Source organism: Populus alba, chromosome 11 (assembly GCF_005239225.2).
Source record: "Populus alba chromosome 11, ASM523922v2, whole genome shotgun sequence".
NCBI classification, from domain to species: Eukaryota; Viridiplantae; Streptophyta; class Magnoliopsida; order Malpighiales; family Salicaceae; genus Populus; species Populus alba.
This window is the reverse complement of record NC_133294.1, coordinates 21,223,249-21,248,959: the sequence shown is the minus strand read 5'-3', so window position 1 is coordinate 21,248,959 and position 25,711 is coordinate 21,223,249. Positions and strand designations below refer to the sequence as shown.

At 33.2% G+C, this 25,711-nt stretch overlaps 2 protein-coding genes and 1 long non-coding RNA gene across 6 annotated transcripts; 2 read left to right on the top strand and 1 right to left on the bottom strand.

Moving 5' to 3' along the window:
- Positions 1–4,660: 4,660 nt before the first annotated feature.
- LOC140956121 (uncharacterized) lies at positions 4,661–8,595 on the top strand. 3 transcript variants are annotated; one of them, XR_012171179.1, is made up of 4 exons: positions 4,661–4,862; positions 5,337–6,483; positions 7,730–7,821; positions 7,934–8,595. It is a non-coding gene; the product is annotated as an uncharacterized lncRNA (long non-coding RNA). The 3 variants fall into 3 exon arrangements; XR_012171180.1 differs by having other exon boundaries at positions 4,661–5,529; positions 6,256–6,483; XR_012171178.1 differs by having other exon boundaries at positions 4,661–6,483.
- A 2,561-nt stretch (positions 8,596–11,156) lies between these two features.
- On the bottom strand, positions 11,157–17,388 carry LOC118040709 (uncharacterized). Its single transcript, XM_035047710.2, has 8 exons — positions 16,867–17,388; positions 16,136–16,231; positions 14,756–14,866; positions 14,374–14,683; positions 13,942–14,032; positions 13,252–13,585; positions 12,607–12,755; positions 11,157–12,137 (listed from the first exon to the last, which is right to left on the bottom strand). Exons 1-8 carry the CDS (start codon positions 17,206–17,208, stop codon positions 11,618–11,620), a joined length of 1,953 nt encoding a protein of 650 aa, XP_034903601.1. The 5' UTR covers positions 17,209–17,388; the 3' UTR covers positions 11,157–11,617.
- A 3,195-nt stretch (positions 17,389–20,583) lies between these two features.
- LOC118040710 (protein NARROW LEAF 1) lies at positions 20,584–25,419 on the top strand. Of its 2 annotated transcripts, none has more exons than XM_035047711.1 (6): positions 20,584–20,863; positions 21,734–22,234; positions 22,386–22,529; positions 22,952–23,192; positions 24,079–24,579; positions 24,808–25,419. In XM_035047711.1, the coding sequence occupies exons 2-6, from the start codon at positions 21,746–21,748 to the stop codon at positions 25,224–25,226; spliced, it is 1,794 nt and encodes a 597-aa protein (XP_034903602.1). In that variant the 5' UTR covers positions 20,584–20,863; positions 21,734–21,745; the 3' UTR covers positions 25,227–25,419. The 2 variants fall into 2 exon arrangements, with proteins under 2 accessions (XP_034903602.1, XP_073268501.1); XM_073412400.1 differs by lacking the exon at positions 20,584–20,863 and adding an exon at positions 20,951–20,969.
- Positions 25,420–25,711: the final 292 nt, after the last annotated feature.

Below are 25,711 nucleotides of genomic sequence, written 5' to 3'. Positions count from 1 at the left end.
AGCAGCCTATCAGCTTTCAATTTTGATAGATGGATAAAGTATGGCTGTTTCAATATACAAAGTAATGCAATTTTCTTATTTTAGGAAGACGCTGCAAAGTCTGCCATGGAAAGGATTCGGGATGCCCTCATGGATGGAAAACCAGCACGATCTGTTACATTAACAGATTTTGAAAAGGATGCAGTGAATCATCTTTGCTTGCTTACTTATGAAACCGGTCATATATGTGGAAAATGTTGCAGAATCTGACCTAGCTGATTCTGAAATTAATCCTTATGTCAAAGAAGTGATGAATCTTGCATCTGAATTACAATCTGGACTGGCGACAATTTCTGCACAGGTGTGGCGATTCCTTTTAGAAAATTTAACCTCAATACATGTGTTGTGCTGTCTTTTTCAGATCAACATACCTGTTGTGACCTTTAAACTGTCGATTTTCAGATGTTGCATGAAGCAGGTAATCTGAGGATTCTTGTTATTGCAGGATGAATCAGAGCTTACAGAACTGCCATTTGAAGAACGAAGTGAATTTTTTTAATTCACTTGGCGTTAGTGAAAGTTGCCTCGGGAACCTCATCAGAGCAACATATAGCCTTTGGGGTTGCGTACACACTTTGCTTCTGGAGAATTTGAAAAAAGGTTTTCTGAATGTACTTTATGTATTCATTATTTGAAGGAGTATTTTCATATTCTCTGCAGGAAACAAAAGCTTGGACCATACTTTCAGGTTAGTTTGCTGTCTGCTGAACTTTCTTATTTCAAATTGACACAGTGAAGCAAATGTTAGGCAATATTTGTGGTTGAATCGTTCTTTTGAAAATTTTTACATTTTTTAGATTGAAAATAATTTTTTTGTGTATATTTGAAATGTTTTGATGTGCTATATCAAAAATGAAATTAAAAAAAAAAAAAAAACATTAGTTTGATATATTTCCAAACAAAAAATATTTTGAAAAACAATCTTTATCACAATCTCAAACATGTTTTTAATCTTTTGTTCTACTGGAGTTTGAGAATCAGTTGGATCGACTGTTGTAGGAGAGAAAAATGTGTTTTTTTACTCGTTTAAGTCTTTTATATGTGGGATGCATGTATAAGTTGTGCCATGGAGTCAGTCTCAACTGTTTTTAATCATTAGTTTATAGATAAGTTGAGAGTATGGCATCACTACCAGAAATCTGACTAAAACCAGCAGAATTTGATCTTTTTTTGTCAATAATTTACGGTGATATTTACCGACGGATGTAAATTAGTAAGAAGATTACTTTCTCCTAACAAGTATTCTTTGAATATTGTACAAGAACAAGGTCTAGATAAGATGCTATCAAGGTTTGACAGCATCTTGAGTAACCTCAGGCGCTGGACAGAAGTCAGAAGATGCATTTTCTTGCTGATTCTGGGTTCTGAATCTGCTATCACGTTTGCTTCTTAGAGGGAAAAAAATGAATTTACTGGATGTGGTTATATTTTATCCCCACAGGTCTCCATATTCAAATATATGATTCTTGGCATGTTGACAAGCTCATTCTGCATCATCAGGGGCTGAGATTGGTCAAAAGCTTGAAATTCTCGTCAAGAACATAATGCTATCTGTTCACAATTTTGCACAAGCAATTGCCCTAACTTGCAGATGTGAAAGCCTCTCCAAACCTGTACAAACTCATGGTCAATTGTCATTGTCTCCAACTGATAGCATCATTTGTATTTGATTATGCTCTTAGCTGTGACAGTGGGACCTTGACTTATCATAGATTCTCCATTGATTGTGATGGATTATGCTTTTGCTTCTAAGCTAACACAAATCTCTTCATCTGTCACTTGGAAGCTAAGCTGGAAAGAAGTTTCATTGCTTCCAATCCTCAAAACTCGTCACCCTCGTTTAGCATTATTAGCTGGTTCATTTGTGATCACTGTTTGGTTGTCATCAAATGATCTTTACACTTCAATGCCACTGAGCACCTCCTTGCCCAAATTCGTTAGCAGCTTAGCACCACAAAAACTTTTTAAATTTAATGTCAAAAATGAAATTATATTAAGAAAAACGTTTGAAAATATTTTACTGGGTTGCTTATCCAGAAGACCAAAACATCAGTGACGATGAAATTATGAAAGTAAGATTCCATGGTTTGCCTCTGTCGTTAAAGAAACTATACTCGCAACCTTAAAATAGTACAAAAATAATCTTTACAAAAACCTGAAGGATGTGGAAAAAACCCAGTAAAGATGCCGTGAATCACGGTGGATTGTATCAATGGATCCATGGTTTTGTCCTTAACAAAAAACAATCATAAAGAACTAGTTTTCAGGGTAAAATACTTATCATTTTAGAATTGTTTAGGGGCTTTTTAGTTTGTTTTGCAATTTTTTGCCCAATTAAATAACTTGATTGTCTTTAAAAGTAAAAAACACTTAGCTCAGCTTTTTGATATTTCACTTTTTTAAGCATAATGTAATTATTTTATTGCTCTAAAATCAAAATTTTCAAAGCTTGATTACAGGAACTTTTATGTAATTTCACAATAGTTTTTTTCATAATAATTATTTGTTCCAAGGGAAATGTAATATTTTGATAAAAAAAATTAATAAAAAAGTTGATAATGCATGCATCCATGCATCAGTTATCCTGTTAACTTCGAACGACTTGTGCGATTGACTCTAATTGTCAAAATCATTGTTTCTTCATGTCATTTGATCTGTCTCAATGTTTTCTCTCTCTCTCTAGATGATGTGTGTGGTTAGCAGATTTCCGGTTTGGCACCAACATCTTTTTCTCTCCTTCTTCTTTTCTCTTCTATTTAAAATCCATGTCAAGCCCCTTTAAATTTATAGATTAGCTCTTAATTTTTTTTTCCTTTATATTTAGTCTCTGTTTTTAAATTGTAATTTTTTATTTGAAAAAATTACATCAAATTGAAAATTATATTCAATTTCATCCTCCAATTTTTATTTTTTTTATCTCTTTGATTTAGTCTTCATTTCTTTGATTATTATTTTTTTACTTAAAATAATTTCTAAAATTGATTTTTTTGTGCAATTTCATCCTCCATTTTTTTTCCTATTCTGTTTGATCATTCTTTTTTTATTGTTATTTTTTGCTTTGATAAGTTTTTTAGATTGATTTTTTTTTATATTTTAATATTAAATTGATTAGAAATTAAGTTTCTTGATTAAATTGAGTTTTAGATTTTACGAGTTGCGATATAAGAAGATTAACTCAAGTGTAAAAGATTAGTTGAATTTACTTGATTTTTATATTATTAAAGTAGAATTGTTTGTTTATATATTATTAAATTAATTGAATTTATTAAACTTAATCGAATTACGTGAAAATGCATAGTTTCAATTTTCTTTTCTCCCTCTCAGCGACTTGTTCTCTCCTTTTTTGTGATTAGAAAATTAAACACAAATCTTCTCTCTGTAATTGATTTATCGTTTTCTTTGTTATTTATATATTTGTATTGGTTTTTTATTTTCTTTTATCTCTCGAAATTATCCTCTAATCTGGAAATCAGCATAAGTTAGGCATATAAGATTAAACACGAACAATAATTTTCACAAATGGAGATGTCAAAATTCCTAGTGCCTTTTTTAGTTTGTATTGGCAATGTTCCCCGATAAAACCTCACTTTCAATTTTTGTACAATGATTGTCAATCTCGATCCAACAAAACTTTAAAAAATAATTTTTTTTAAAAAAAAATTAATAATACTCGGGGCATGTTTTGTTTGGAGCAAAATACCTTTTCAAAAACTACTTTTTAAATTTTTTCATGTTTATTTAACTTTTTAAAATTTGATTAATAAAAAGTGATTTCGAGTCCAAAAAACAATTTAAGTCATTCCAAAGAAAAGTATTTTCCTTCTCTCAACTCCGGAAAAATACTGCCTAAATCTTTAACAAAACAAAATAAAGTGAAATGAAAAAATTATTTTTAAAATTAAAATTTATTAAACTGGATTCAAGGGTTTTTTTATGTTTTCATATTACTTTTTTCTTTTTTCAATACTAACTAAGTTGATTGAGGGGCAATAATATTTTGATAAATATAAATTATAATTTAAAAATATAAAAATGATTAGCAGATGCAATCGATGCGCTAATGTGTCACACGTGTAGCCACGTTTAGGTGGCATGCACGTGAAACTGAAAACAACCTTTTGCTTTTCTTTTTTCTCCTTGATTTTTCGTTTGACCTTTCAAATTTTCAAAGCATCTTTTAAATTTGGTTTTTTTTTTAAATTTAATTCTTGTTCTTTTTACTATTATTTATTTTATTTGAGATAAATTATAAAATAATTTTTTTTTACAATTTCTTCCTCCTCCAACTTTTTCATGCCAAATTTGGTCCCCGTTCTTTTTATTACTATTTTTTTATTTAAAATAATTTATAAAATTACATTTGTTTTTCGATTCCATCCTCCAACTTTTTCATCAATAAGATTTGGTTCATATATTTTTATAAACATTTTAAAAAAATAAAAAAATAATAATAAATGATCTGGCTTATTTTTTTATAATATATTTTTCATGATACTATCTTACATAAAAAATTAAATAATCCACTTTTCAATAATTCACTTTTCAATAATCCACTCTTCATTAAACTTCTTTACAGCATACTTATAATCTTTAATTGAATTATTGTTTTTAAAGAAAAAAACCTAAAAAACCTCTTAGTTCACGTAAACCCTATTTTTTAATCTACAATTAACTTTATTCAATATGAAATCAACACTGTGTCAAACAGTGTCCACGGCCGATGGCGGTGGCAAACAGGTGTAACTTTTGCAGGAGAAAAGTGGGCTTGACGGGTTTTAAGTGCCGGTGCATATACCCGTTCTGTTCACAGCACAGATATTCAGGCAAGCATAACTGCGTGTTTGATTACAAGATATATGATCCATCGTTGTGTTTTCTTTCCCTATATACGCACCTTGTGTTTTCTTTCAAGATGATTTCATGTTTCAGTCAGTCAAGGAGAAATAATGTTATCTATCATTTAGCCAATACTTCTCTGTAATCTTTACTTAGAGTCTGATGCCTTGGAGGAATTGTTTTCTGGGCCTTTGATAATCCTTGCTACAATTGAATATATCTAGCATGGAGGGAAAGAAATCAGGGATGAATACTAGGGTTTGCTTTACTATAGAGGATGGGCGAGCAGGTGGGATGAACTCAAGTGTAGGTTGCAGGAAACACCACCATGAGAGTATATAAATAGGGAGTTATAGCTGCAGCCATGAGCACTTAATTTGTTGACCTTTGCATTGATCTTTGTTTCAAGTTGCTTCTTATTAATTACTATTAAGAATTAGTTTTCTACTTGTTCTTTACAGATTATCATGACTTGTAGAGTTAGTTTTCTTCCGTCATGATATGATTATGAAGAAGGAAAAATATGTATAAATGGTGGCGATACGTACGGAGAAGAAGAAATGTCAAGAAATTGATGAGGTGTGTGTGATTGTTGGTTGATTTTGAGATGAACACAATAAAATTATAGAAATGGTGGCAACTGCATAAGTGATGGTAAGGAGGAGGAGATGATAATATTTAATTTAATTTGTCAACTCAAATTTTAGAGAATTGAGGGTTTATGCTTTACGAAAACTTTCATGGCTGAATTTTTTTTTTTTCTTTTTAATTAAGCCATTATTAGAGAATGATCAATCAGGTACATTTATTCTAAGAATACCCTCAGGCCTTGTGTTACACTCATTTTCTTCCCTCAATACAACTTTTCTTTTTTCTTTGTTCTTTTTTTTTAATATAATATAGGAATACTCAAATCCAGGTCTTTACAAGTGTTAAGAAAATAATGTTAAATTTATAGAATTAATTAAGATGCACGTAAGCTAATTTAAACACCTATATTAATAATAATAATAATAAAAATAACACGTCAAGCTACAAGTCTTCATGGCCAAGGCTCATTGCCATGTTACTTTGCCCCTGGTTTTACAAGAAAGGGTTATAAAAACCCAATGGGTGCTCAACAATGTGGTGTGGCTGAGCTAGATTTTGATTTTAGGTTTCTCTGTATTTAGAAAGAACCCAACATGACACTGACTGCTGTAGGAGTCAAGAGACAAGTGGCATTCTTGGTTAGGTCAGTGATGAACCAGAGCATGCATGTCTTTAGATTAGGTTTGGACAGGAGCATAGAACAGAGAACATATATATCTCATCAAATACTCTTAAATTCATATCAAACAATTTTATTTTTTTAGCATTGAATCAAATTAATCATTTTAGGTTCAAGGAATCAGAACATCCCATGCCTAGGTAGCATGTACAGGGTACCAAGATGCTTTTTCGCAGGTGATCTTCATAAAATTTGGCCGTCTATTCTCTTAGCCAATTCGATTTGCAGAGGCCATGTGGAAAGGTCGAGGTTTTGGCTCTGTGACAAGATTTCCACGATCACAGATTTTGTCAGCTACCCATGAAAGCTTAGGCAGCCGTCCGAGCCTTCCATTCCAGGTGGGACTCACTCCTCATGGCTGTTTCTTGTTATAGTGTAAAATCCAAAGCAAGACCTCTCTTGCTGTAGTGCTGTTCTTCACATCTGATCTCATCTGCATGTTACATTTTGGCATCTACCAGACAGGAAAAAAAAATGTCTTACGTTAAATTACACAGACATCATGCTTAGCTGATCTAATCTATATATAGATTCCTTGTCGAGGAAATTAATACGTGTGGCTAACATTGTGAGAATTATGTTTTCAGTTACAATATGACGTGGAATGCTTATCAAAAATTCAAGTTTTATACGAGTAGTACGAGCTTTCTAATTAAAAAAAAAAAAAAAAACTTGATTTAATAGTTAGATTAGGTTGAAGAGTTTATATTATAGGTAAGATCAACCCGGTAGCACCAGGCTAACATTAGATCTAGAAAATATTATTTTATTTTATTTTTTCTCTACCGTTTGAAACCATAATTTTATAATTCGAGAAACTCTAATTTCTTTTTTATTGTTAGACGCTACATCACTATATATCTTTTCATGATAAATAATTTTATTTTTCTCTTGATCAAACAAAATCCCATGATAAAAAAAGAATCCTCCTTTCTCATTCTGATCACGGATCACCATTTCAACTGACAATTATATTGAGTTTAAGATTTTTACTGATAAAAATAGATGGTATAGTTATATGGAGGTATGAACCTCAAAATTCCAAATCTTTTCCAGAGTATGGTAGTCAGTTTTTTGACGGGCATGGGCCATTTTGCCTTGCCAATATGCAATATTTTCACAAGTTAATTAATTCTCTTGCCACAAGATTTATGCTAAAAAAGTGTCTAGCTACCATTAATAACCAGCTGTGCCTTCCTGTGAGGTATATATATGTTTGTAACAAGCTAGCGCTGAGAAATTTAGATTTAGGAATTTGTCTATCAAGTGCCTAACCACTAATTTATTGGATTGTCCTCTACCAAAAAGGAAAAGAAAAGAAAAGAAACAAAATACATAGCTTTCTTTCCCGTAGGCAATCATCAGAGTGCTATAGCTTAATCACTCAACAGAAGACTTCCACAGATTTCAGGCCTGGTGTGAAAACTGAGGGCTTGGACATACATTAATGCCCGTTTGACCTGTAAATAGAGATTTTGTGTGTCCTTTTGTGCCTGTAAAAGCCCCACCATACAACATTCATCCATAAAATTAAAAAAGATGGCTTGTTTTATGTCATTGATGATTGAAATGTTCGGTTGCAAGGCTCAACATGCCCCACATTGCCAGCAGATGTAAACAATGACATAGCACCCACCATGGATCATCTAGCCACCCCGATTGCTGTTATACCTTCTGTGAGTGTATAGCAAGTCTCCTATATATGCATGCCACATTCATATTTTTTATGCAATATTAACTTGTAAACTTGTCCTTCTGTTCCCTTTGGTCTCACAAAATATAATGAAGAAGATCAACTTGATACTAAGGAAATGCAAGAGTTTGTCGAGGCAACTAGGGAGATCTTCATCTTATAGTAGCCTAAGGTCTAAATCAACAAGGGAAGATTTATGGGGTGATCACAAGCAAGAAGATGAAAATCATGAAACAATACTTGTTGGAAGTACGAGAAAGAGGTATGTCATTAGCTCCAAGTATCTAAGCCATCCTCTGGTGAACGCTCTCATTGAGAAGTCAAGGCAAAAACCAGGAGAGGATAATGTTTTGGTGGTGAAATGTGAGGTGGTCTTTTTTGACCACCTTTTATGGATGCTTGAAAATGCTGATCCAAATGCTAGTTTTGATTCTTTGGAAGAATTAGCTGATCTCTACATGTTCTAAATCAATGAAGCTCTCTCTCTCTCTCTCTCTCTCTCTCCATGCATGCATTGATGATGCTGTTTGATCCAGCCAAGGACAAGATCAATGTTCATGTAAGCAGCAAGTTGTGTCAGCAAGATCTCAATTCAAAGTGGGGATGCATTCAATTCATATTTGCTCATAATTAATGCACTAATTAATACAATTCTTAATTGTCGAATTTCTGTTCTAACTATTTGTCTTTGTTGGATATAGTGTATGATAAACACCATGAATTAAATGTTTAGCCATGGTGATTTTTGTTGTTTTTATTTCATTATTCTTGATCCTTGCTTATAAATAAAAACCCTAAAGGGCTGCGAAAAAATTATAATATATATAGCCTTGAAAATCAACAATTCAGCAAGTACAACGTTCAATTTCATGATACAAGTTAAGTTTCAGGCAGAGATTTGATATTTTTGGTTAATCCTGTTTCACTGGAATATGATCTTTAACTTCATTTGGTAGTTTTTGACAATTTTTTTGGTAAAAAGAAATTTCTTTGAAGAAAAAAGTTATGAATGTATATAAGGAACTTGTGACATGATGAATGGGGATAAGTAAATCATTAGTTGTTCATAAAATATGAAAAAAATAAAAAATTACAATTCAGTAATCAATTCAATGTCACATCAATACATAAAAAGATGGCTCAAATTACATAAATAACAATTCAAGTCTTTTACAGTTTTAACATAGTTTCAATAAATGATAAATGTTCTGGGAAAATAAAACATGTTAGAAAGTATTAGAATAATAAAACAGTTTAAATATAATTGAAGGTAAAGAAAGAATAGGTTACTGGTACCATTTTGGAGCTTTGTTTTTAATATATTTAATATTGTTAAAATGATCTCGATGATACAATTCTAATTATATTTTAAAAAATCATCAAATAAAGTTATAATTTATTAGAAGTTTTATTCTAGATTAATTATGAACTTAGTTGATGGTCTTTTAAGATTTAGTTAGAATTGTCTTGTTGAGATATTTTTAACAATAATAGTCTACCAGGTGTGTTGAAAACGGGGTTTCAATGTGTTTCTAATGACTTTTTTTTATCATTTTATTTTTCTCTCCTGCTACATTATCTTATCTCTTATCTCTTTCTTAGTCATTAAGCCTTAAATCTTATAATTTGATATTATTGTATTTTTATAAAATTTTAAGTTGATTTTTTATCATACTAATTAATTTGCATAAGATATGTATTTTGGTTTTAACTAGACAACCAATGCTAGAAATAGTAGTTGTGTACAAAAACAATGTTAAGAAAAATGATTAAGTTCAAATTGTGTTATTTTCTAAATACCTCTTCAACCAAATCTAATCATGTAATAATTAAAAGGAAAAAAATAAATTGTTGTTGTTTTAATAAAAAAAAAAATATTAACCTAAATTAATCCAATAACTCATGGTTTAATACAATGATGTGTTCAATTTCAAATCCATCTTTGTAGAATATCTCAAATTAATTTTTTGTATCTTTTATTTATCTCATTTCAACATTTAAATATATATATTTAAAAAAAAAAAAATTCTGGATTAGTGGCGAATCACAGACACCAATGTTAGTGTCTACCAAAAACCATCATCATTGCTTAATTCCTAGCTTTTTTGGTGGTTATGATTAGAATATTATAACTTGCGAAATTTTAATTATTGCATCAAGAAAATAAAAAAATCTTGATGCACCAGCAAAAGCACTCAAATGGAGATCGATGAAAGTTTCTATATCGTGTGTGTGTGTATAAAATATATATATATACGCACACATATATAATAAAATATTTTTTATTTTTTATTTTAATATGTGTTAAGAAGTTTCAAATGTATTATTTATGTGAGAATTTCAAACTAGTCCTCTAGAAATTTGCACATGAAAAACAAGAAAATTTGCTTGCTATCTTCTTGAATTTATTTTTGATGTATGAGAATTGACTCGAAGATATTTTTTGTAGTTGAAAATTTAAAAAAGCCTTGCAATATAATGCTATGGTAATACTTGGTTTAATTTAATGAAAATAAAAAATATAGGTCAATTATGCATGAGATTAATTTAAATGGCCATAAATATATTTTTTTTTATTGAAAATAAAAAATTATTTTTCCTTGTTGTTGACTCGTAGTACAAGCATAAGCTTGGAGAAGTTTGGGGTGTTTGGCATAACATCGTTTGGTTTTTTATATAAATGTTTTTAAAAAGTGTTTTTTTATTTAAAAAAATATTAAATTATATTTTTTTATATTTGTTAATAGTTTTGATATATCGATATCATAAATAAAATAAAAAAAAAAAAATATTTACATATTTTTAAATAAAAAATTATTTTAAAAAATACATTACACCATAATCACAACTATTATATTCATTAACCTAAGTGCCGATTACTTTTCAAGTATTTTTTGCAGTGTAATAAAAATTACTTTTCAAATAACTTTTTATGCTGAAATACATGTTTTTTTATTTTTTAAAAATTATTTTTAATATCAGCACATCAAACAATTCAAACATGCAAATCATATTAAATTTTAATAAAAATAATTTTAATTTTTTAAAAAATACAGTTTCAATGACATTTCCAAACAAATTCTTCATCACATGCAAGAAATACGGAAAGAAGGCAGCTGGCCTAGAGTTGGAGTTGATGATATCTTAAAGACGAAGGCGATGAAGGTGGAGTCTCCACTGATGACTTTCATACAAGAAAGATGATAAGGACCGAGCCATGTGTTCTTTATGTTTACATGTCTTTTATTACAATAAAGTTTTCACGAATTTGCCAACACAGATCACCTCCAACGTTCAGTTTTGGATAAATTTACAGTATAAGTTGAAGGCCAAACATGAATCTTAATTAACAGAACTCCATGGAAATTAGTAATACAAGACACAGACTGCATAGGGCAAATGGCTGGACCACCACAGTTATAATTTTCGGTTGGAAGTTCCAAGAATACAAAACAGATGAAGCCTTTGATGCTTGTTATTTGTTGACCTAAAACCCTAGAGTGTCGTGAATTGGAGCAATAATAGCACCTATACCAATGAGGTTTCCCTGCCCCATCCAAAAGCGAGCAGGATGATAAAGATAACAATCATCAAATCTAACAAAATTTAGAATAAGTAATTTCAAGATTCCTCCATGAAAGGGGGGGAAATAATGATGAACATGATGCCCGGAACCAAAAAAATGTGGGCTTTTTTGGTTAGCTAAGTCACTCATGTACCTTATCCTTAGCCGAATATAGAACAGCCCATAAAAAATATCACTTGAACAGGCAGACACCCTAATGATTCTTTTCATTTGATTTTGATGCCAGTTTACTCCTCTGTTGATGTTCTGCAACTTTATAATCTACCACTTCTCTGAACAGGGTTGGGTCAAGCACACAGTTCGGACTTCCATAAACTGCTGCTTGGACACCTGCCATCAATTTGGCTATTTCTCTCCCAGAAAATCCCTCTGTTTTTTCTGCTGCTTCCATCAAGATATCATCGGTCAGTCCCTTTATTTCTATCTTCCGTGGTTGTCTTTTGAACAAATTTTGGAGCCAACCACCGGATTTTCTTGATCCAGCCAGAGCTATATACTTATCCAGATAAAGCTTGAGCAGCTTGAAACGTTCTCCTGTCTGAGGCAAAGGGAATTCCAGAACTTCATCTATACGGTCTGAAACAGCTGAATCAAGATCACCAGGGCGGTTTGTGGCAAGTGCAAGGACTATATCCTTGGACTGGTCACCAGTGCGGAAAAGAAGGGCATTCAGTGCACTTCGTTGAGCTTCACTCATGTAGGTCTTGTTCCGCCTGCAATTTTAGGCAAATAATTAATTCTCCCATGCAGGAAACTATACATCTTGTAGAACTGAAAACAAACTTACTAGAACTAAATAACTAGGGGTAGTGCAAAGCGAATGAGAAACTCCAGTCTGCAGTTTTCCCAATTGGACATTATTATATATAGTGGGGCATTTTACCAGCTCACTCATAGTAACAGTACAGGTTCCATCCAATTCCGAACTCCTATAGTTATTTGCTAGTAAATAAATATCCTCTCCATCAAGTAGGAGTAATTTTGATACTTCACAAAACATCAGTAACTACACACAGAAATAAAAGGGATTTTAGTCTGTTTTATTTGTTTAATTTCATTTTAGTTCAATTTTCACATACTGAAGAAAAATACCTCAAGCCTTGTCATATAAAGCAATTAACAAAGACAGTTTTAAGCTCTTTGAGATGCAATTCTTTTATCCAACAGAAAATCACCACTTACTCGCACAAAAATGCGTCTGCTTCATCAATGAATAGCAACAAACCCCTCCGAGACTTCTTGGACCAGTCAAATAACTGGTGAATCTTTGTGACTGCCTGTGATCCCAGCGGAGCAACATCTCCACCAGTCATCAAAGCATAATCTAAGCCCTGCATGTAAATCATAAGTCAGGAAAAGAAGAAGAAGAAGAAGAAGCAAGACATTCTTCAGAAGCTATCTTAATATGATATGATAACATATGAAACCCCCACTCAAAAGGAGTAATTTGAAGTACCAGTAAATATACACCTATTGCACTTAGATTTGAAAACCAAAAGTGCCAAAGCTCTAATCCCAAATCAAAATTACAAGCTAGCCAGCAGAAAAGAAGAGATGGTTACGGGTATTAACATGCAAATTTATGACACAAGTACTCCATCTTCCTTGTAGAAATTAACAAGTGAATTGATGATTCAAACACTTCATCCTCCATCTCAATCAATCTGTGATGTGCAATGTCAGAAAAGTCAATGCATAACAATCTGCACAATATATGCTTGCAAGTTTATTACTGAACAAAGAAGATCACCATCTCATTGCATAATTAATGCTCCGAAGACTTCAATAATAATAATAAAAATAATTTAAGGTTAGTAGATGTCTTACAGATTTTTTAGCTAACTCTCTAGCAGCCATTGTTTTCCCGGTTCCTGGAGGTCCATAGAAAAGCATGTTCCGAAATGGAGCCTGATGGGATTTTGTATTGGCTGTTGCATTAGCCAGCTGTTCAATTCGTTTCTGAAGAGAAGGATGTAAAATCACATCACCGAATCCATTTCCATTTTTAGAAGTCGATCCCTTATTTGCACCGCTTGATAAAGTGCTCAAGGTACGGGTAAAAACTCTTGACCAAGGGTATTTGCCCCTGGAGGACTCCCTGATTAGTGATGGTTGTCCCAGTAATCTATCTACATAGCTCCAAATCACTCTAGCACCTTCTCTGCAATTCAAAAACTAGAAGCGTGAGCTGTAATGTTACTTCACACCCGAGAGACGCGCTGCACAGAATAGAAAATCAACTACTGATACCTCCACACTAGCTGTGTGACAACACCCAAACATGACCAACGCTCACAGAGATGTAAACTGACATTGGCACATCACTGATCAACTATTTAAGACCATATCAATTCAAGGCCCAATAAATTCTCACCTTAAAACAAAAAGCATGATGAACTCAAATTCTTTAAAGTTTAATGACATGTTAAGTGCAGAGAAAAGGGATTTCAACTTCCAAAGGTGACTACCAGCATACAAGCCCACCAATATGTGTCTTCAAGCAAGGGTAATTTTTACCTTGTTGTGTAAATCCCTGCAGCAAGTGCCGTGACTCCTCCCACAACAACAACCAGCTTGTTTTGATCAGTTAAAACTGCTCGCAAACCACCTACAAAAGACAGTTACAGTCAAATAAGATAATGTCCCAAAAACAAATAATGAGAGCAAAGAAAACCAAAACAATGCCACTACAGGTTTATGAAGACTAAGGTTAAATTTAATCAGTAGAACACCGAATTTGATATAGAGAAATCAGGGACCATGAAGCATTCAGTTAATTTGCTGCAAGGACAGGGTCCCTGAGCTTGGGAAGAGAGGCAGGGCCTTCAGTAAACCAAGAGTAGTCCAGCCCATCCTAAGACTCATAACTGTTTATAGTAGTCATAGCCAAGGCTCTCTTCAAACAAGGCTTTCTCAAAGTTTAGCTAGTGCATGTGATTGAATATATACCTCCAATGTGTTCAAAGGTAGTGTTTATTGCAGCAACCCATTTCTCCATTTCAGCATTTGCACGATCCTTCAGAATTCGCCGATTAACATCCTCAGCTAACTTTGCTTCATGGGCTCTCCCTTCTGCTTCTGCTATAGCTCTCACTCTAATTGTTTCACGTTCTATCTCAGCCTTTTCCCTCTCTGTTTGTCGCTGCTGTGCTTGAATCTGTTCTTCTGTTGCTCTTCGAGCCTGCTCCTGTCTTATTGATGATTCTTCTTGCAGTTTCACAAGCTCTTGATTCCTTGCTCTTTGATATTCATTTTCAGCCTGCAATATGAAGAAATTAAACTCCTCTCTGTGAAATAACTCCTTTCATCCTAAAATGTTTATGATACATGCCTGCATCCTCTTCCTAGCCAGTTCATCCTCATAGCGAGCCATCTGGGATTTAGTTTGTGCCTGGTGTTGTGCCAGCTTCCTCTGCTCATCATACACCACTCTTTGTCTCTCCTGCCAAGCAAAAGACAGAAATTTTGAGAAAAAATGATGATATATCAGCAACTAACAATGGGCCACTTCTCAAAAAACATATGGCATGCGGAAGAAAAATTCGTTGATCTAGTAACAAAGATTCTGTGGTCAACTTCTCATTATAAAAAAACCAAAGCCCGATCTCTCACAAGCCATTTGACACAACTAACAACTACATTGCTTTCAGTGAATAAGTGGGAAGAGAAAAATAAATTATCTGCCACTATTTTGAAATTTATTTTTCACCTGGGAGAATGGATTTCATTTAATCAACAAGAAAGTAAAGGGGCTCATCAATAGGAAATTTTATAAGTGCACACAAACAGATTTCAGTCAAAACTTTAAAATTACACAGCTACAGGAATTTTAAGGAAAGCAATGACTCAAACACTAACAAATTCTAAGCAGCTGCTGAGCTACAGAAAACTCATATTAACCCTAACATAACTGATCCGATAACAATAACAAATAAAACACAGGATAATTCAATAGAGAAACACAGCTATTCCCCCAACAGAACTCCAATTCACATCAGTAATAACCTGAGATATAAAAAGAAAGGGTGTTCCTAGTAGTTTCCATAGTTTTTAGATTCAAATAAAGAAACAAATCTAGCTCAACTTACATCTAATAGTTGATAGGGATAAAATGCTGGCAGTAGAAAGAAGCCATCTAGAAATAATAGTATATGATAAATGTTTCATGTCAACAATTAACCCACTATATGTTAGTAAAAAGGTATCAAAGATCGCATAGCAATTGCAGCTAGCTAATGATAAAAGAGCACATTATATGATTCACACTAAGGGAAGACCTGGTATGCCCCAACCAGAAAACATGGTCAACAAAGGAAAAACTGCAACCAAGCAGATTAACTTTAATTTTTGTCCAGGTAAAGCCCGTGTTCTTTCATTTGTATTCCAGGGGCAATAAATGAATAAGTATAGAATTCAACGCTTGTCCTAGCAATATGCTTTCTTGAGTTCATGACTCGAGATATTTCAGCAGTTTCAAAAAAATTGAGGTCAGTCATGTAATTATTTCAAAGGCCTACAAAAATAATGTGGCTCCAACAAAACAACAGCAAAGAAGCCATGAAGCAAAGATGCACTTTGGCTTCAGGTATCTATCACCCATTCAAAGAGTTCTGAGCCACCAACCATTTAATGACTAACCAAGAGGCCTCAGAAGTCATAAGCTTGATGAAAATAAAAAAAAAAGAACGGAACACATCATATCGTAACTTACAGTTTCAGCCTGAGCTTGCAATGCCTTAAATTCTGCAGCTTTTTCAGCCAATTCTGCCTGCCTCGTTGCTTCTTGCGTCTTTATAGTCTCAAAGACCTACACCAACAAGAAGCACCACTGTTAGTCCATTCATCCATTAACTGAGGAAACTATTTAAATCCACATTCAGCATCCATAAATAATCAACAAATCCCCTCAAAAACCATTTCGAGCATGCAAATTTCACAACAGCAAAATGAATCCAAAGGCCGGGAAATGGAAAACTAAAAGCAGTTTAATTTTGTCAAGTCTTGTGCAATCCGGATAACACTAACTTAAACGCTAATTTTTCTTGGCAACAAAAGAGGGAAAAAAGAAAATTCAATTCAATTCTTTCCATTTTCGAAATTCTCTATCCACTCGTCTCTATAACTAAAAGTAACAACAAAAACTTCAAAACGAAAATCGAAACTCCACAAAACAATTCCAAAACCCAATGAAACCCACCAACCAAACATCTCAAAAAAAATAAAACATTTTCACCATCTCCTTAAAAATGCCCCCAATTAAAACCCAACAAAAAAACCCAATAAAGAAATTCCAATTCCGAAAACCCAGCAAAAACAACACAAACCCATTTCCAGAAATTTTTCATGAATCCCACCACCAGAAACACAAAAAAAGTACAGGCACCCTTACAGCAACCGCAAAATCCAGCAAAAAAACTACTTCCTTTTCAATAAAGTTTCAACCTTTTTAGCATGAGAGGAAGAGGTAATCCCACTCAAAGCCTTAGCACCTCTCTCTAAAGCCTCAGGATCAAACCCAGCAGATGTCGTTCGTGGGTGATCATTCCTAGGAGCTCTAGGAGCGGGCTCACTATTACCCGCCTCCGTTGATTGAGGCAAAGTGGACGGCTGAGATTGTACAGAAGAAGAAGGCGAAGAAGATTGAGGGGAAGGAGAAGGGTTTGAAGTAGAGAAAGGAGAGAAACTAAAAGGGCCATCAGCATAAGAAACAAAATTTAATTGAGAAAAGGAAAAGGAAGCTGCTATTGCTGAGATTAGCCCTCCAATTTCACTTGTTTTTCCCATTTTTTTTACAGTGTGAGGAAATAAAATGATAGACGGTGTATAAAGAAACCTTGGGTTTGGGGTTTAAGAGAAAGAGGAGGGTTTTAAGGGTTTTTTTGGCGCTGTTATGTCTTGAAGAGCAAGACAGTTGCCATGGGAGGAGAGTTGGAGAAGGTTTTAGTAGGGTTTTGGTTTCGGGTTTTCATGGACAAAAATGGGTTCCGGGTTTGGGTTTTAGTTCAGACCCGTCAAACTTTCAACTATGTTTGATTTTTTAGTAGTCAACGTTGTTTTTCTCAAAATAACCAAGATTTTTTTTTTCATATTAATATATTCGGGATAATTTATTTTAGTGTTGGTCTCCGAATTTTAATTTAAAAAATGAAAATATAAACATACTTTTTAATTACTACCCAGCTACGTGGAATTGGTAGCTAATGTCTTTAATTTGTATATTTTATGCATTCATGGAAAAAAAAGTCTCTTTCAATGAAATCAAACATAATATATAAATCAAACTTATTTTATCATTTGAAATAATATAATATATATATATATAATTGATAATATATTAAAATAAAATATATTGTATCAAAAATTGTTTAGAGTAAAACCATAACTATTCAGAAAACCACTAGCATTATTAGTTGAATTATATTATCAAGGGTGAGAGGCTTTTTAAATGAGTCATAAACTAAGTTTTTTTTTTGTTTTTTTTTATCTAATTTCAGTAACATGTAATGTGTTATTGAAGGTGAGAGGCTTTCTTGGTGCCACATTTAGCATGACTTTTCCAACACCTATACCTTTAAGGTTGATGAGCTTTAAATGTATATGTTTTTTCCATCCTATTTCTTTTTTTTAAGTAAAAAACATATATTTTTTTTTGCATACATGTCTTGTAATACTACTATCAACCCATCATTGCTCAAGATTGTATAATCAAGTCGACTTTAAAAACAATAAGCATGATCATTTCTGAAACTTCATTAACGAGGTAATCAACCTCGTTGATATTAACTTTAACAATCATGTCTTTTTCTTGGGTTGTTTTGTTGAGCATTATTTTGTTTATAGTGGCTTGTTTAATTATCACAATTTCACTTATGAATTATACTACATACAAAAATATTATCGTGTAAATAATATTTTCACTAGGTAAGTTTTAAGAAAAGATTAGAGAGGTCACAAACAATCTCGTTTAAAACTCAATCTTATTATATATAACTCACTAGATCGTATCTATTCATCACACTAATTTTTTGTATATGTAACTACTAGTACATATATATGAATAATGTTGAACACATGAATAAATCTAACCAAATAATTTTGATGTCATTCTTGGATTTAGAGATTTGCCAACTATGAACATTTTTCATAACAACAACTTCAACTTAAAACTTCTTGTTAAAAGCTTTTCAAAGTGCCTTTACACTATTGATTGAACTACACACATAATATTGTGTATTGTCTAATTTATTCATTTTTTAAAATATACAAAATCACTATAATTTCGTATGTCCAAAGCTACCATAATAATAAAATTAAATTTATTATTTAACAAATTTAACATTTTTCCTACAAGAACTTAACCAAGTTGGAGGTGAGTACATAAATCAACATTTTATGTTATCACCCTTTAAAGTTTAATCCGTAGAACTTTTTAGAATTCTCATTATGCATTGTAGAAAGTGATGGTACTTGTCAAAACAATATTGGTTGAAAAAATCAATTCTCGAGTTAAAAATATAATATAAATTATACAGATAATAACCAATAATATTTATAAATAAATACTTATCTCCATAACAAGCAAGAAAACTAATATAAAACTTGAAATAAAGTAACTTGATAAATAAAAATAATTTAAATTATATAAGATAAAAAATAAATAAATTTGTTTATTTTAGTTCAAACTAAACATCCATCTTGTCAAAATATTCTATGTTTAAACAAGAAAGACAAAATGCATGATTATTCCAACATGTTTGCAAGTAATATGTATAAATTAAACAAAGATATAAACATGATTTATAAAAGCTTAATTCATAAAATATATATCATGTAGCATCTTAAAGAGATTCAAATAAATTACATGAATTATAATTTTAGATGATAAATTATAATTTAGATCTTCAAGATACCAAAACCTCTTTAAAAATGAATATATATATATATAATATATAATAATTAATATTGATTTTTCCCACCTAATAATCTAAACAAAATCTAATATAAACAAAAAAAAAAAAATAAAAATAAAACCTTAAGATTGTATATCAAAGTTTGTAGATATATTAGACAAATGTGCAATATATTTAGTTTATCATAACAATATTGTAGTTAAAAAATAATTAGCATTGATTGATAGTTTGTCATCACAAATGCATTCTAAATAAAAAATGTCCTAAGAAAAACTAGAGTTTATACATGTTTAAATAAAAATAAATAACTGTATTTACTCGTTGTAACATTTAAAAGAATGAAACTTTTTTATTGTTATTATGGGAATTTTTTTGTTCTTAAAGCTTTATTACTCCTCACATCATGGAACTAATATATATGTCACATATCTCACAAGTTTCTAATATTACCGGCTTTAGTTTAGATATATTTCTAAATTCAAGATCTTTGATTCCAAAGAATATAAAACTCAAATATTCTTAAAATTATTAATATAAACTCTAGTTTGAAAATAAAATCAAAATATAAAAGTAATTGAAAACATTAAAAATAAGATAAGAAAAAATGAAGAAAATTTAAAGTTCAAAATTCTTCTTCCATCTGTTTTATATAATTTAAAAGCTAAAAGACTGTTATCTACTATTAATTATTCATTATAAATAAATAATTAAATCTAGGAAAATAATAAAAAAATTTAAATAAAAAATAATTTTTTAAGATTATTTTTTTATTTATCTATAATTTATTTAATTAAAATAAATTTCCAAACGTATAGAAAATAAAAAATCTGTTTCCCAAGGAATTTCAGAATAAATTTATGTCATTTCTGACAAAGAAACGCAGCTCTGATACTGTCCTAGATCCTGTAATGTGCCAATAGCTTGCAGAGAAGGGAATCACAAAGGCCTACTGATGGTCAGTCAAACTTCATGTCTTGTGCCTCTTAATGCTAGGCCACGGACCTACCCTAATTTGTCTGTAGTTTTCTACAGAACAACTCGTTCAAAAGATGGGATAAATCTCTCTATCAGAAACAGAAATGTCCAAATCAAACACAGAATTATTCTAATCAAACGGCAAAAGTCATAGACCCCAGAGCTCTAACCATGGAACCATCCACATCACAAACACCACCCACCCAACCACCAATGAACATGCTCTTTATATATATATATATATATATATAATAGGGCCTCATTAAATTATTACAAACAGAAGTAACTTTACCTTGCCATGTACATGATTTATGTTGTTATGGCTTTCATGGGCTACTTCTTCTATACAAACAATCACCGTAGCATCAACCACTTTGCTGCACATAGTGCAAACTGGAAACCTTTGCACCTTTTTGCCAGATTCTTCATTCAACTGGGCTCTTAAACTATGTGGGTTCGGCTCTTTTAAGCCATCTACTATCTCTCCAAATTGGACTTGCTAATCTTGTTCTTGTAAGCTACCAGCTCTTTACCACCTTTGGCCTCGCTAAACAGTGAGTTAATCCTTCTTGTCCCTCTCTTTCTCTACTTCTGTTGGTTTCTGGAATTTCTTTTTATCATGTGTGAAATGATTGGTGTTTGTGATTGTACGCTCAAAAGGTATTTATCTGCCTTTTGACTTCCTGGGTTTGCTTTATTTCTTGCTGCTTTAATTTTTTGTGTTGCAGTGTTGGCCTACTGTAAATCTTAGTGTTTTCTTGATATACCCCTGCTCCAGGGTCTTTTTTGAAAGTTTTGAAGGTTTTTTCTAGAGAAGTGGAAATTTCACACAAGGTTAACTACCATGAAGACTAATTAAGTACAGGATGTACAAAGATATACTGTGTTTAAGGGTGTAAGATGTGTTAGACTATGTTTTAGGGGTTCAAGGATGATCTGATGTAAGTTAGTTTCCATATGAAGGGGAAGTTGAAGTTGTTAGTTACAAGCCCTCAAGATGTATAATCTATGCTAAGAAATGAATGCGCTCAATGCTTCCTTTTCACTTAAGAAATACGTAGAATAGGGAATGTAGGGGCTGTGATTTCGTAATTTTGTTCGCTGCCTTGTTGTTCTGCAAATACCTCTCTAATTGCTCTTATTTTCTGGTACTCTATTTATTTTTATTGAAGACTGCGCAAGATCATTCAATCAACACATTAGCATATTTTTTTTCTCATGTCTGTACGAAGCTTTAACGCCTCTTCCAGCTTGTGATAGATCAACCTTTTGATTTATGGGTAAAGCATGTGACACTCGTTTGTTGTTTTCAAAATTTTGCTACTGTTATTGTATATGCTCATTTTCTCATGCTCCCTTTATGCATTGCTGTTTCTCATTTCATAAAGCTTCCGTTGTTCAACTTTGCTGTGCTATTGCTCTAGTTAATCTGGAAGATGGAGCGTAGCAGAAATAACATGAGAGCGCACTGCAATGTTTCAACACCATCAGATGAATCAGCTCTTGAAAGAAACTATTGCAATCATCCTAGACTGACTTCAGTAGGCTCTGCAACTCTTCAACCTTTTGCTTCAGCTGGACAGCATTGTGAGAGTAATGCTGCTTACTTCTCATGGCCCACGTCCAGCCGTTTAAGTGATGCCGCTGAAGAGAGGGCAAACTACTTTGCCAATCTGCAGAAAGGGATTCTTCCCGAAACTCTTGGTCAGTTTCCTAAAGGGCAGCGAGCAACAACATTACTTGATCTCATGACTATAAGGGCATTTCATAGCAAGATCCTGCGGTGTTACAGTCTTGGAACAGCGATTGGATTTCGTATTCGACGGGGTGAGCTTACTGATATACCAGCTATTCTTGTTTTTGTCTCTAGGAAAGTTCACAAGCAATGGCTCAGCACTGTCCAATGTCTACCAAATGCTCTACAAGTAAGAAAGGATGCTAAATTTTGTGATTTCATCCTTAATATAATGATTTTCTGAGTGGCTGGCTGTTGTGATATTTTCTCAAGCCTGCCATTTATTATTTTGCTTTGAACAATTTGCATTTAAACTGCATATTATATATCCTTCTAAACAGGGACCAGGAGGTGTGTGGTGTGATGTTGATGTGGTCGAGTTCTCTTATTTTGGTGCGCCTCAGCCTACTCCCAAAGAACAGTTGTACACAGAGATTGTGAATGACTTGCGCGGTGATGGTCTGTATATCGGTTCGGGCTCCCAGGTAATTGCAAGTTCTTGCAGCCTATCCTATTTGGATATATCTGTTCACACATAAGATGTATTGTTCTGAACAACTGGGAAAATATTTTGGGTCCCTCATTGTGCAAGAGGAATGAAAATGGTAATCATATGATGCTAATTACTGACAATGGTAATCATATGATGCTAATTTTGGGTCCCTCACTGGCAGCACTTTTCCATCTGAAAACATTGTATTGACAATGCTAATATGGCCATGAAGATCTTGATCTAATGGACAATTTGTTAATTGATCATATCTATAATTGGAAGGACAAGCATGGCACTCATGTGGTGCTAATTACGTCAGTCTCTTCGTCTTGACATAATTATTCTAAACATATATAATTTTTATTTGATATAATTGATGGGGATAAGTACATCTGAGTTGTTGCGTGTGCACAGGTAGCAAGCCAGGAGACTTATGGAACCTTGGGTGCTATTGTAAGGAGCCAAAGTGGCAGTCGACAAGTTGGTTTTCTAACTAACAGGCATGTTGCAGTTGACTTGGATTACCCAAATCAGAAAATGTTTCATCCTTTGCCCCCGACACTTGGACCTGGTGTGAATCTTGGTGCAGTGGAGAGAGCTACTTCATTTATTACAGATGATCTTTGGTATGGCATATTTGCTGGAATAAACCCTGGTAAGCAGATTCCAAATTTATGATTCTAATTAGAGAGCTTGAATAATGATAAAAACTGATGCTACCCTCCAATGAATCTATATAGGCATAATTTGCACACCTAGTCTTCTTTCTGAACCATTCTGCTTACTGAGCTGTGTTCAGCCAAGCTAAGAAAAGTGTCACTGAACAAATTTTTTAAACCCTACAAACCTTCATAAATGCACAGATATGACTAAATGGATTTGTTGTTGCTGTTTTTATCCATTTTGTTCATCTACCAATTAATCATGGTTTTGTCGTTAATGAAATCATCTCATCCAGTCTGACGGGTCTTAAGTCTTGCTACACTAAATGTCATTGTAGATCTCGTGCTTGGTATAGGTTCATTTTTATAGTATAGCATCTTGCCTAGCTAAGAACTTGGCTTGAAGTACCCCACTAAAATCCAGATTCTTCCGACAACAAAGAAGCAATGCGCTCACATGATTGGTGCTGTGGTTATTCTCTGATTCAACATCTAATTATTTTATCTGATAATTAACTAGTGTCTGGCAGTGAACTTGTGCAATATGCCATATCTTGTTCTCTTTCCCCGAACATGCTTGTTATGACTATTGTGCTTGGCTTAATGGTATCATCTTGAACTCTTTCTTGCTGCCTTTTCTTTTAAGATTTTTATGGTTCAATTCCTTCTCTGAACAAATGTCAGCATCATTTTTAAGCTCCATGAGTCCAATTAACTCCTTGTTCGTCTTCCCTCTTTTCTTTCTGGATCTTCTCTTTAGGATTCTTCTACATGCTCTTAAATTGGAAACAGCATTTTCATCTCTGACTCCTCAGTGGTTGAATGGTTCAATTTAACCTTTAACAGCACACTTACAGAGTATTGTTTGGCATCTTGCAGAAACATTTGTGAGAGCAGATGGGGCGTTTATCCCATTTACTGATGATTTTGACATGTCCACTGTTAATACATCTGTGAAAGGTGTAGGTGAAATTGGTGATGTCAAGATTATAGATTTGCAATGTCCAATCAGTAACCTTATTGGGAAGCGAGTGATGAAGGTTGGAAGAAGTTCTGGCTTGACAACTGGAACTGTATTTGCCTATGGCCTGGAGTACAATGATGAGAAAGGCATATGCTTCTTAACTGACTTTCTTGTTGTAGGTGAGAACCAACAGACTTTTGACCTTGAAGGAGATAGTGGAAGCCTCATCATAATGAAGGGTGAGAACGGCGAGAAGCCTCGGCCTATTGGGATCATATGGGGTGGTACTGCTAATCGTGGTCGACTTAAGTTGAAAGTTGGCCAGCCTCCAGAGAATTGGACTAGTGGAGTTGATCTTGGCCGCCTTCTCTATCATCTTGAACTTGATCTGATCACTACCAATGAAGGCCTTCAAGGTTTGTCCTGTGTCATATGGCTGATATTCTACAATACCTTTTTTTTTTCCTGTTAACTTTTATCTGTATACCCGTCTGGCATTCAAGCTCATCATGTTTTGACCTGGCTAAAAAGATTGTGTTGAAAATTGGAAATGTTATTACATGGCCTCTTCTTGATTCTCATTCTTATCTATCTTTTTATCCAAACACGTGTCCTTTTTATTCTCATTGGTGTTGTGTTTGCAGCTGCTGTACAAGAACAGAGAGCTGCCTCAGCAACTGCAATTTGCTCCACTATAGGAGACTCATCACCCCCTGATGGAATGCTTCCAAATGACAGAATGGATGACAAATTGGAATCATTGGGTCTTCAAATTGAGCACATACCTTCAGAAGTTGAAAATGGTATCCCAAAATCATCTCTAATGGAAACCAACTTCCACTTGGAAGATGGCATCAAGTTGACTCCCAGTGTTGAACACCAGTTCATCCCGAGCTTCATCAGGCAGTCCCCACTGCATCAAAACAATGTTTCAGATAAGGAGGTGTCTGAGAATCTTGCTTCGCTAAGGAATGGCTGCGATGAAGACATATTTGTTTCATTGCACCTCGGTGACAATGAAGCCAAAAGGAGGCGTTCGAATTCTCCAACCAACATGGAATAACCTAAGTAAACCAAGGCGTGGCTCAAACGTTTGGAGTTCTGAACCATCTTTAACTGTTGATTCTGCTGTATACTTATTGTGTTTTGCACTGGTCTTGGTATTTGCTGCCCAAACAATGAGTTTTTGAACGTGGACGGTTTATCTGGTTTTGTGAAACACAGTTCAGTGAAATGTTAATCCATATCTTGAACACTTTTAACTTGTAAATTGAAGCCAAAAACAGAAAAAACAGCTGCAACCAATTCCCTTTCCAATTTTTGAAGGACATGATCATGAGCATAGATATAAAACCAGGTGTAAGTCAAGTTGACACGGGCATCTCATGGTTTTGACCAGGTTGCAAATGGTTAAAACCTGGGCATGCAACTGATTTGGTCAAACCCAAGTGATTTAGCATGATCGAGACCTGATCCTTTTGTCATATTTTTTAATAAACTCAAAAAAATATAAAATTAATTTATAAAAAATTAACCCTATATATTTTT